The 13,166-nt window shown below is 40.3% G+C and overlaps 1 protein-coding gene across 7 annotated transcripts in view; it reads right to left on the bottom strand.

The window, feature by feature from the left end:
* Positions 1-13,166, bottom strand: part of ARHGAP23 (Rho GTPase activating protein 23) — a 234,496-nt gene that overhangs the window by 14,649 nt on the left and 206,681 nt on the right. For all 7 annotated transcript variants that reach the window (XM_053259976.1, XM_053259975.1, XM_053259973.1 and 4 more), the window contains 4 exons: positions 10,554-10,632; positions 9,447-9,520; positions 8,604-8,693; positions 2,111-2,236 (listed from right to left, as the gene is read on the bottom strand). In XM_053259976.1, coding sequence (XP_053115951.1) covers positions 2,111-2,236; positions 8,604-8,693; positions 9,447-9,520; positions 10,554-10,632 — 369 coding nt within the window. The remainder of the gene's footprint in view (positions 1-2,110; positions 2,237-8,603; positions 8,694-9,446; positions 9,521-10,553; positions 10,633-13,166) is intronic.

Here is a 13,166-nt window from a genome sequence, read left to right as displayed (position 1 = left end):
GTATGGAGCGTAGGCTAGTGTTTCTTATTTCAATTACGTTGTAGGTAAACTGTAATAGAACAGTATCAGAAATATGCAAAACACACACACTAAAGGAATATAACTTCTAATGCAAAGTCTTACTAAACCACTTTCTCCTGCCCTAAACTTCTGAAGCCAAAGCCCAGGCTTCCTTTCTTAAAACCCTGGCTGAGAATTCAAGCTTCCTGCCCTCCTGGCTTTCTAGGACCTGCAGAGTCATTTTCCTGGAGCCATCCTTCCTGGAGACATGTCCTTCTCTAAACAAGAACTGCCTTCTTCCTCCCAACTGCTCTCTAGGTCCAACCCACCCGGTGTGCTAATTGACTAAGCCCTGGAGTTCACCAGTCTGTCAGTCAAGACAGGGTTCACTTCTGGTTAACTCTTCAGAGGGACAGGTGGCTGATCACTACAAGAGTCAAGGAGCTAACACCAACCCATCAGTCAAGAAACAGCATACAAGACTCTGAGACAGATATAATGTTTAAACAGAAGTCACGGGAGTTTCTTCACCCACAGAGGGAGCGCAGCTTTTTCCTGGCTTTGCAAAATTTGTACATTCTATTAAGTTGAAAGCTGGGTTAGTCATCAGACTTCCCCTTCCCCTATGCTTCAGGAAGGCGTCCTATCTTAAACAAGGTAAACAGTGTATATACCATTTATTCACTTAGACACTCATCCATACTCATGTTTAAAAATACGATTTTAAAAAAAAAGTATTTTCAAAAATACAATTGCAAATGGCATTTAACACAATGTGTAGCTTGGCCCTAAGACTGGACTGCAAGCCAGAGCATTCCAGTTCAAATCTTACCTCTGAAAATAACTTATTTAGAAAGACTTAGGCAAGCCACTCTCTATCAGCTTCAGCCCCATAATTATAATATGGGAATAATGAGTAATAATGGGAATAATGTGGGAATAATGAATAATATCTTAGGGCCAAACTAGATGAGACAATGGAGACTCATGAATGGATCCCCCATCCATCTAATTAAATGTTGGCAAGCAGCTGCTGCAGGGGCGGGGGGTATTTACTCTCCTCCCCTTCTTGATTAAAATCACTTTACTAGCTAGACAGCCAAACCTTACTTGCATGAACCCTTCAAGGCAGGCACTCAAAACAGCAGTGACCTGAACTTTTAAAAATAAGTTTGTAATTTACTCAACAGTACCCTGACTCCTGAATCCTGCTTCAAGAAAACAAATTGACTTGAATTTCCAAGTTAGATAAACTCACATGTGCCCCAAGGGCAGGGCATACATCATGTGAATGTGTCCTTTACAAAAACAAAATCATGAGTCCTGATGTTGGGAAAACCAAGATTGGCTATTGTCTGCTGGCCCTTTCCAACCACAATGCAAGACAGAGACAAGAGGAAAGATATATATCAATTCCTTTCCTCTTGCCTTATCTTCAGTGGAAGGTCTGTCTGTCTGTCTCTTCCTCCCACCCACCCATCTTTTTTAAGACCTCTTTTAAAATATTTGGAAGCTGTCAACTGTTGGAAGTAAATTAATCACAAAACTAACTGGGCATGTCCACTTACTGGAGTATTTTGGAAGGTGGTAATGATTAAAGCAATATTAAAGTAGCTCATTACCATTTGCTCCCTTGAGAATGTTATGAGTTTATTGGACAGATTTGTTAAGCGGGGGCAGGGGGGCGTTGCAATTGATTTTTAGCTGCAAAACTATAGAGATACTGTGCTGGAACAAAAAGAAACAAGCAGCTTCCAACTGCTGACTGCTCAGTTAGGATATAAGACATTTCTTATATCTCATATAATCTCTTATATGGTTAAGATGGCATGTTTCATTAAATTAAGAAATGTGAAAATAAATCTTGAAAGCAATGGGGATTATTGCAAAAAACATTCCTCTGAAACTTACAAAAGTGTATTTTCTATTACAGAATGGAATTATCTTTTGATGCAAATGCTCTTGGCAAGAGAATAACTAGATTTGATTTGATTTTTTAAAATTAAAGCTGTCAATCCCTATTCTTAACTTTTAGGATGAAGGATCATCCTCCGCCTGCTTGCTGCCCTCCAGATTCCCATTTCCCCACAAATATGCTCATGCTCATTACGTGCTGTATGAGGGTCTCCACAATTTTGTAGCGGTCAGGCATATGTGTCACCATGTCGGTCATGTTGTCCTCTGATGTCCTGACAAGGGTGGGACCAAACACCAAGGCAAGATTCCGGGGCTCCATCTGCAAAGCAATCCATTGAGGGGTTGTTATTGTTGCTGTTTTAAATGTATGAAACCAATGATATGTAAACAGGTAATTTATTATTTATTTATTTAACACATTTGTATACTGCCCAAAACGCAAGTCTCTGGGCGGTTTACAACCAAACAATAAAAACAAGTAAAACATTACAACAATTTAAAACTTAAATCAACGTTAAGACTATTAAAAATCATCAACTATTAAAACAGTATCTAAAAAATGTGCATGTTTTCGCTTTGTGTTAAACTGGGTTAATCCCCCCACCATTTTTAAAAAATGCACTTTTAATTACTTTATCTGGCATTAATTATCATGACATGAGTGATTTCTAGATGAAATCTTCCACAAAGTGATAAAAAGCAAAAAAAAACATACAGAAAAAACATACAGAAGTAAAGAAATCTATTTTGAGGTGATCCATCCTCATTCCTGAAACAAGACCAACTTGTATGCCAGGACTCTGTGGAGGAGAGCATCAGGTGGTGGGCTAAAAACCGCCCTGAGCCAAATTGGGAGGAGCGGTATAAAAATGTAATAAATAATAAAAAGGATGTGTGCACTGGCCTCTTATTGAGTAATGACTAGAGTACTTCAATATACTCTAGTCAGTTGGAGAGATAGGAGGGAAGTGAACTGAATCTTATGTTCCTCCTCTCTCTAGATTAGCAATGCCCGTGGAGGAAGAGAGAACATAAGAACAGCCCAGCTGGATCAGGCCCAAGGCCCATCTAGTCCAACATCCTGTTTCACACAGTGGCCCACCAGATGCTCCGGGAAGGAGCCAGCGTGGTGTAGTGGCTAGAGTGCTGGACTAGGACCGGGGAGACCCGAGTTCAAATCCCCATTCAGCCATGAAACTAGCTGGGTGACTCTGGGCCAGTCACTTCTCTCTCAGCCTAACCTACTTCACAGGGCTGTTGTGAGGAGAAACCTAAGTATGTAGTACACCGCTCTGGGCTCCTTGGAGGAAGAGCGGGATATAAAATGTTTTTTTTTTTAAAAAGTTCACAGGCAAGGCATGAGGGTATGCCCTCTCTTGTTGTTGCTCCCCTGCAACCGGTATTTAGAGGCATCTTGCTTCTTAGGCTAGAGGTGGTCTATAGCCCTCAGACTAGTATCCACTGATAGACTTGTCCTCCATTAATTTATCTAAGCCCTTCTTAAAGCCATCCAGGCTGGTGGTTGTAACCACATCTTGTGGCAGATAATTCCATAGGTTAATTATGTATTGTGTGAAAAAGTACTTCTTTTTGCCAATCCTAAATGTCTTGGCAATCATTTTCATGGGATGACCCCTGCCTGGTTCTAGTGTTATGTGAGGGTGGGGTAGGGAATTCTCTTTTATCAACTTTCTCCACACCATGCATAATTATATAGATCTCTATCATGTCTCCCCTCAGTCATTTTTCTATACTAAAACATCCCAGGTATTGTAGCCTTGCCTCATTATTTATTTATTTATTAAGAGATTTAATATACCACCCAATCCACAGACTCAAGGCGATGTACAAACAAGAACAGCATCTGAGATTTAAAAACACACACAAAAAAAACCCCCAAAACAAAAAACAAAAATTAGAGGGCAAACACCTAGCATAAAAGAAATGCCTTCAATAAGGTTTTAAAGGCTGAAAGGGAGGAGGCAGACCGAATCTGAAGATGCTCTGACCGATTAATGAAGATGCTCTAGGCCCTTGATAATCTTGGTTGCCCTCTTCTGTACCTTTTCTAGTTCTACAATGTTGTTCTTAAGATATTGTGACCAGAACTGTACACAGTACTCCATATGTGGCCACACCATAGATTTGTATAAGGGCATTATGATATTAGTAGTTTTATTTCCAGTCCCCTTCCTAATGATTCCAAGCATGGAATTGGCCTTTTTCACAGCGGCTGAACATTGAGTCAACACTTTCAACAAGCTGTCCACCACAATTCCAAGATCCCTTTCCTGGGCAGTTACCGACAGCTCAGATCCTCATCAGCATATATGTGAAGTTTGGGGACTAGCAACTAAAGTTAGCAACTAAACACTTGCTAACATTGAACCACATCTGCCATTTTGTTGCCCACTCCTCCAGTTTGGAGAGATCCTTTTGGAGCTCCTCACAATCTGTTTTTGATTTCACTACCCTAAATAGTTTGGTGTCATCTGCAAATTTGGCCACCTCACTGCTTACCCTAACTTCTAGATCATTTATGAATAAATTAAAAAAGCACTGGTCCCAGATTTCTGTAGATTGTGTCTTTGTTTATCATTTATTGAGGGTTATTTAAAAAAATTCTCTTACATCTATAAGCTTCTGTTTAATGATATAAAATAATTATATGAATCCCAGTAGTCCAACAAGAAGGAGAACCAATGCAGCTTACTTTCCATTTTGTTCAACATCCAGGTCATAATCTCTCCTGTTCCTATTTTCAAGATGGTGGATTAAAAAAAAAAAAACCCTCATTGGGATCCTCCAGGACCCCCTCCCACGTATTTTAAGATTGGTTTGTTTGACTGTAAATACATGAATTCTAACGTAAGTGGTAATTAGAATGGGAGTGGCTGTCTTCTTGTTTCCAGATTACAATCAAAATAGCACTGTCAGAATTCCTCAGGGTCCCCCCCATGTACTGTAAGCTTGACTTTTATCAGACTCTGAACCTAAATGTTCTTAGGAATGGACATCACAACATATATGTGAAGAAGGTGATCTCACAAGCCTTCCTTTTGGAAAGTAGGCTAAAAATGGTATCCATCTGTCCTCCAATTCCCGTGCCTATAAATTTTGTCACTCATTTTACCCATTTCTGCAATTTCCAGAGTCTTAATCAACCATACCTATATATCAAAAACCACAGGTTTTTTAAACTGCCCTTTTCAGCAAATAACCTATCCAATATTAAGAATTTAATTTTTTATTATTATTATTATTATTATTATTATTATTATTATTATTATTATTATTAATTCGACTTCTATACCGCCCTTCCAAAAATGGCTCAGGGCGGTTTACACAGAGAAATAATAAATAAATAAGATGGCTCCCTGTCCCCAAAGGGCTCACAATCTAAAAGAAATATAAGATAGACACCAGCAACAGTCACTGGAGGTACTGTGCTGAGGGTGAATAGGGCCAGTTACTCTCCCCCTGCTAAATAAAGAGAATCACCACGTTAAAAGGTGCTTCTTTGTCAAGTTAGCAAGGGTTTATTTAACTTAACTTAAGAGAAACGGGAGTCTCAATATCTAAATTATTCAACAATACAGCTTAGTAGGGATGTGCACGTAATGGATTTTGTGTTTTGTTTCAAGCTCAAAACGAAGTGCAAAATGGCCAAAACGTTTCTTTGAAACAGCAGTCAAAACGGCTGTTTCAACTAAACAAACTTGAAACATTTCGAGTGCTTCAGCCGTAGGAAACAATGGGGAAACTTGAAACACCCCATTGTTCCCCATGGGTAGCTCCAAGTGACACCAAAGCGGGTTGGGTAGTAGTGCATGATGGGTGCTACCTACTGACCAACCCACAAAAGAAATGGTCAAGTGGGTGATTTTTAACAATTTTTTAACCTTTTCCCAAATCCTATGTGGGTTCTGGGGAAAGGTAAAAATTTGTTTAAAATGTGGAAATGGGTTACCCATGGGGAACAATGAGGTGTTTTCCCATTGTTCCCTATGGCCATAAAAAGCTGCACTCAAAGAGTGCACACATAAGTTTTGCACTGCAATTTGCAATGCATTTTGCAACCCTGCCTTGAGAAACACTGTAGACATACACAGTAAAAGGGAATCTGTCCCTCTCAACACAGAACACACATTTCAAACACAGTCCAAAAATGGCCAAAAAGGAATAACTAACTCAGCCACAGTGCCTGCGCTGCAGTTACATCATCGGTACACTTTGCTTTCTCACACACTTTCCTTACTTCCTAGTATTAAGCCACCTAATGGTGCAGCGGGGAAATGACTTGATTATCAAGCCAGAGATTGCCGGTTTGAATCCCCGCTGATATGTTTCCTGGACTATGGGAAACACCTATATTGGGCAGCAGCGATATAGGAAGATGCTGGAAGGCATCATCTCATACTGCGTGGGAGGAGGCAATGATAAATCCCTCCTATATTCTACCAAAGAAAAACCACAGGGCTCTGTGGACGCCAGGAGTCAAAACCGACTCGATGGCACACTTTACCTTTACTTCCCAGTATTGCAACAGCTGCCACAGAAACACCCTTAGCAGCAAGCATAGCCATATGCTCAACTAGAGCAACGTCAGTCACATTCTGACAGTATATTATACCTTGCAATGCAGATTGATGAACAGACCAGAGCAGCGAGTGAAGTACAAGTTAGTCACAAGGCCACACATGGAGTTCATCAAAACAATCACCAAGAAATCTCTCTCTCTCTCTCTCTCACACACACACACACACACAGAGCTCTGTCCATTTCTCACCACAACGCAATCTCACAAACAAAACAAACCACAACTCAAGCAAGGAAGGCACCCAAGTCCTGCCTTTTCAATCTGAGATCCAGCAAAACCAGATAGTTATGGCAGCAATAATACAGTATATTATACTCAGCACCAAGAAAAGAAAACTACAAAATCAAACCCTACCTTCTCTCCCGATGTATCCTCTTCAAGAGAGGCATAAGGGCTCTCTCTGCTTCCCAGTCCCTTTGAATACATTTTGAAATTCCATCCTTTTGTGTTCCCTCCCGCTCAGCCAATGGAGGGACAGTTGCCCATGACAACACTTGATTAGATTTAATTTAGAAAAAGACAACTGAGGGGAGACATGATGGAGGTCTATAAAATCGTGGACAAAGTTGATGGAGAGAAATTTCTCTGCCATAAGATGTGGTGACAGCTACCAGCCTGGATGGCTTTATGAAAGGCTTAGGTAAATTAATGGAGGACAAGTCTATCGATGGATACTGTTCTGAAGGCTATATCATACCTTCAGCCTAAGAGGCAAGATGCCTCTAAATATCAGTCGCAGGGGAGTAACAATAAGAGAGAGTTCATGCCTGTGGGCTTCCTAGGTCACTGTGTGAAACAGGATGCTGGACTAGATAGGCCTTGGGCCTGATCCAGCAGGGTTTTCCTTATATTCTTATTATCTGTATGATAACAAGCCAACTAAGAAGCAAGACGATCACAAGCCAGTCGGAAGCCAGTGCCAGAAAACCAATCACTAAGGGGAAAACAGGCCTCCAAAATAGCAAGCAAAACATTTCGATCAAAACGGGGTTGTTTTGTTTCGAGCTTGAGACAGAGACAGACTAAATAAACACCCTTTATTTAGAGGGTGTTTTGTTTCAAGCTTGAAACAGCCCTTTACGAGTTTCGATGTCAAAACATTTTGCACATCCCTGCAGCTGAGAGATCCATATTGATTGCTATATCTGTAATCTGGGAAAGAAATCCCCAAACTTGTATCAACTAAACCTAAATGTACTGAGTTTTTAAACTATATTGAAATTATTTTTGTGAGCTGCCTCAAGAGCTCTTTGGAAGTGGAAGGACAGGATATAAAAATTTAAAAAACAAACATCAATATTAAAATAAAATAATTAAAACAAGTCAGAACAGCATCTGCCAAAACTTCAGTCATGGAGCTTTGAATAACCTTAGGAGCTTAATTTACCCTCTCTCACATGAGCTAAGAGGGTGATGACAGCACTTCTTTCTCTTTGGGAGTACCTTGCCTGATTGATTCTCAGATGAACAGCTGGACAGTGCCATGCCTGGAATTTTCCACCACCCTGTCCCCACATTCTTATTGGCTGGAACTGCCTGGGGCTGGGAGCAGACCCTTGCTTAGGGAAAGAATTTGGGAATGAAAATTCTTAGGGAAAGAATTTGGACCAAATGATCTGTTAAAGTTCCTTATAGTTCCATCAAATCTAGGTAAGCAACTGCAAGCTAGGACACATCTGATCAACACATTTAAACCAGTTCAAAACCGGTCTACTTTTAATGAACCTTGACTAAGGAACCTTGAGAATTGTAGTTCTATGAACGAACTATGAGTCTCTAAGAAAAAATATCCAAGCACCAACAAAGCAAGCCACAGCTCCAATGGTTCATTTGGAAGATCCATGACAAAATAGTTTCAAATAAGTTTCCAAACTGGTTTAAAGCTGTAATACTCCCAGATTCAGCCTCAACAATATTCAAAGATAGGCCTTCCGTATTATAATTCGATATCCATCTATATTCAGTTCATTGCACCTCTCTATATTCAGTTCATTGCACCTCTCTGAATATAATATTAATTTAAACTGCAACATCATTTTGTATATTTATTTGGGGGTAAATGAAAAGCTAGAGGATCAAACATTACCTTGTTCTTTTCTGAATGATCTGCAATTGTCTTAAGATGGCCCACCAGGAATTTCAGTGTCTCAAAATAATGGCCTGGCAAGTCCCGGATCTGGCAGTAAAGATGAAGAAAAGTAGAAAGAATTGTTTGACATCTTTGGTCTTTCATGCAAGCTGGAAGGTATCTCCAGCCCCTACTTCTGGATTCCAATTTTTCTTAGGTTTTCTCCATAACATCTGCTAATATTTTTTTGCCACACACAGTGATTCATAAAGAATATGGTAAATACTGACTTTTATGTTAAACAAGTATACACAAGCTTTTGAATTACAAGTTATGGGGATAACAAACTTTGGGACACAGCCACAGCAGAAAAATTGAATTATTATGTAAAGCTCAAATTTGGCCAAACAAAACCTGATGCTTTTTTAAAGACCTGGTTCAATTTTAACTCTTATGTTAACAAATGTCTGGTTTTTGCATTGATAGGTTAAGTAGATTGTTAAAGAGTCATCTGATTCTAGTGCTGGGCCATAAACTGTTCTAAGTGCACCTTTTGAGGTCTCCTTGCTCTCCAATCTGGTGCTGGTGCCTCACTTCCCCCCGTTCCACTTCAAGTGTTAATATTTATACCTATTGGACAAACTCTGAATATGCTTTAATCTCCATACTATTCTCACCAAGATGCAGTTTTTAATTTTAACAGAGAAATACTTAACATACTATAATTCTGTTAAGTTTAACATGCTATAATTATGCCAGGATACAGTTCATCACACCTTGCACAGAATGGATGTGCTAATTTCCCCTAAACTAACCAATAAGCTGGTAAGGAAGAAGCATCAAACACCCTAAACCACATACCAGTTTGCGCAAGGTCTTCATTCTTTCGCTGGCATCTTCAATCCGGTTGGCTTCAATGAAATCGTTGTACTTATCTGAAGTGGAGGAAAGCACAAACGTACATCCATGATGGATGATGCTGGCTAATCGGGGAAATTATGAGTCATGTGGGAGCATAAAATGGCAACTTTACTGGGAGAGGGGACAGGTCTAAAATTGGTGTGTGTGTGTGTGTGTGTGGTGGTGAGGGAGATGTATCACACTCTGCATTCCTGGAAATTATGCAAAAAATCATTTGTGCTAAGAGAGGCAATCTACTTCTAGAATCCAATTTCAGTCTGTGAAAGTGTGGGAAAACATTTCTGTTTCCCAAACTAGATATTATAGGAGTGCATGGCTTATGCTGACCCAGACTCCAGTAATGTCTAATTTTTAAAAACCCCACATTGCACAACATCATGTGCTCAAATTTCCCTACCCTCTGCAAATGGCAGCCAATCAAGTGGAGTAGGGCAAGGAGACTCGGAGGAAGAGGAGGATGTCACACAACACACACACTGGCTTGACATCTAGACTGAGTTATTCAATATAACTACTCAGGAGTTACTCTGAAGGACTACTTATTTCAGTAGGATTTCTGTTAAGGAATTTACTCAGTAAGGTCGTTCACACAACCACAACTAGTGGGACTGGAGAGATGGAGCTTACCTGTCTTCCCCTACATGATCCTCAACTCTCCTGGCCCCACTGCACCATGTGCCCACAGAACTGGAGAGTGGCGAGGGAAACAGAGGAAACCTGGATGTGTCCTCAGATATCCCACAATACACCATGTGAGGAGTGCTGTGCATTGGGGGAGTTCCACACTGCCAGGTGCTCCTTCTACCCAGCTCTATGGAAGTTCAGCCTAAGCTTCCATATGGCCGGGCGGAGAGGAAAGAGGGTGCACATGAACCCTTCTACCTCACTTTTAGCCCCAGGTACAAAACCCAGGCTATTCAGCAGAGTGCCAAGACCAGGACTGATTCCGGCGGTTTCTCACAACCAGCCCTAGCTGGGCTAGTGCTGCCCTAACCCGGTAGGGTTGGTCATGAGAATGACCTCAGTGTCTTTTACATAGCAACTCACCATCTGTAAACAATGGTTCTGGGAGTTTCCGGAAGAAGGACTTCAAGAGGCTGCTGATGACGTTCAGGTCTTGCCATCTCTACAGCCACAGGGAGAGGAACGAAGAGACAGTTACAAGACTGGAATTTTGCAAAACTACACTACTGGTCTCTACAAGATTTCTACATTAGGCAAGCACTCAGGTCCCCAAGACTTGAAGAAACCCTTCTTCACTACTGGAACTGCTCTTCATTTCCGGCCAGGCTGTCAATACATAACAGTTGACAGTTTTTACTTTCTAAAATGATACCATATTATGCTTGACCCAGAGGCCACCTTTGTTTTCTGTTAGTGTTAATTTTTCTTTACTTTAGCAAATTTGTGTCTGAAAGAGAAGATAAGCTTATATCTAGGGCTGTGCATGTGCTACATTTTTGTGGAAATCCCACAATCCTTTTTGTGAGAAAATACAAAGAATGTATTCTTGTAGCTAAAATTGTGTGTGAGCAGGATGGAAGAAAGGCATGCTCTCCTAAATAACTCCTATAGCAGGGGTGCACAATTCAAATGCCCCAGCATACTGGAACCAACCATGACATGGTGTGCAGGAGCCAAGGCTAATTTTCAGCACATGAATTATTGCATTAATTATTAACCATATTAATGAAAGTGAGGGGGGCAGACAGCTAGAGTTGGGGTAGAAATGTAAATAGAAAAGTAAATAGAAAAATGTAAATAGAAAAATAGAAAAGAGGGATGGTGTCAGCAGGTTCTGGCCCAGGAGTGGGAGACATCTGATCTCAAAGAGCCAACTGCATTGAGGCTCTGCTGCTTGACGGGCCAAGAGTATCTTTATGGCTCCTGCTGTTGCTACAGGACATCTCTTCCCGTAGGCCAGCAAAAAAGGCCCCGTGGCCGGATCTGGCCTCTGGGCCTTATGTTGTGTAGGCCTACCCTACAGGAACACTGCTGTTTGCCTTTGTTCCTATGATCAGAATCTTTCTCTCCCAAACTGATGCAGTCCCTTTCAGTTGAATAACAACAATAAAGATAGATCTGTGAATTTTCCAGGGTTTTTTTTTACATCCTGCTCCCTTATTTTCAACTCTAAGTAATAAAAACAACATTTTTTTAATTTTAAGAATTGCTTTTCAACTTTTTTATTAATGATTTTTTATTTATGGTTCTATCAAGATATTTTTCCCACATTTGTAAAAAGACTTTTGGTTTTTAACCTGTTAAACTTTAGAAACAAATTTTGAAATCAGAAATGCAGCCAATGTAATTAGCAATAATTTGCAATATTATGTGTTCCACAACATGCTTACAAACTGTATCTCATTCTAACTTGAAAATATTGTCTCCCTTTTAACTGTCACCCTAGTTTAGACTGCTGCTTCTAACTTAACTTGAAGTGAACATCTTTCCCCACTCCTTATCCCTGGGCATGGTTCATGTTTCCCCATTTTTAGCCTACTTTCCAGTTGGCTTATGAGATCACCCGGCATTCCCTGTGTGTGTCCCTGTGTCCCCCACTATCAACTTCGCAACACCTGGACCAATACGAACCAAATCAGGTACAGTTGTAGGGACACCTAAACTGCATAGTTTGTGATGATGTCATCCACCCTGATCCAAGATGGTGGACACGTAAACATTTGAGGTGCAAGTGGGCTAACTTGTGAACCACCTAACCAATCTGAACCAAATTTGCTACAGATGTAGGGGCACACAGGGATGCCAAAAGGGTGTGGTGTGTGATGATGTCATCCACTCCAATTCAAGATGGCAGCCGTGTGAACATCTGAGGCGCAAGCAAGCTAATTTGTGGACTGTCTAACCAATTTAAACCAAATTAGGTACAGTAGCAGTGAGTGACACAGGGACACCTCAACAGCGTAGTCTGTGATGATGTCATCCACCCTGCTCCAAGATGGCAAATGTGTAAACCTTTGAGGCACAAGTGGGCTAACTTGTGAACTGCCTAACCAATCTGAACCAAATTTGCCACAGATGGAGGGACACATAGGGATGCCCGAATGGCGTGGTGTGTGATGATGTCATTTACTCCAATTCAAGATGGTAGCTGCATGAACATCTGAGGTGCAAACGGGCTAATGTGGACTGCCTAACCTATTTGAACCAAATTGGATACAGTTGCAGTGAGTGACACACACGGGCACCTCAACGGCTTGTGATAATGTCATCCACCTCAGTTCAAGATGGTGAACACGTAAACTTTATTACAGAGTGGATTTGATTTAAATCAAACTGATTTAAATCACAATTTAAATCACTAGCAGGGTGGATTAAAAAAAATCCGATTTAAATAAAAAAAATCCGATTTAAATAAAAAAAATCCAATTTTTGATTTAAATTGGATTTTTTTGATTTAAATCGGATTTTTTTTATTTTTATCCACCCTGCTAGTGATTTAAATTGTGATTTAAATTGTGATTTAAATTGTGATTTAAATCAGTTTGATTTAAATCAAACCCACCCTGCTTTATTATAATTATTATCATTATCATTATCATTATCATTATTATTACATTTATATCCCGCTCTTCCTCCAAGGAGCCCAGAGTACTACATACTTGAGTTTCTCTTTCACAACAACCCTGTGAAGTAGGT

The sequence above is a fragment of the Hemicordylus capensis genome, chromosome 6 (assembly GCF_027244095.1).
Source record: "Hemicordylus capensis ecotype Gifberg chromosome 6, rHemCap1.1.pri, whole genome shotgun sequence".
Classification (NCBI taxonomy): Eukaryota; Metazoa; Chordata; class Lepidosauria; order Squamata; family Cordylidae; genus Hemicordylus; species Hemicordylus capensis.
This window is presented reverse-complemented; position numbering and strand designations above follow the sequence as displayed.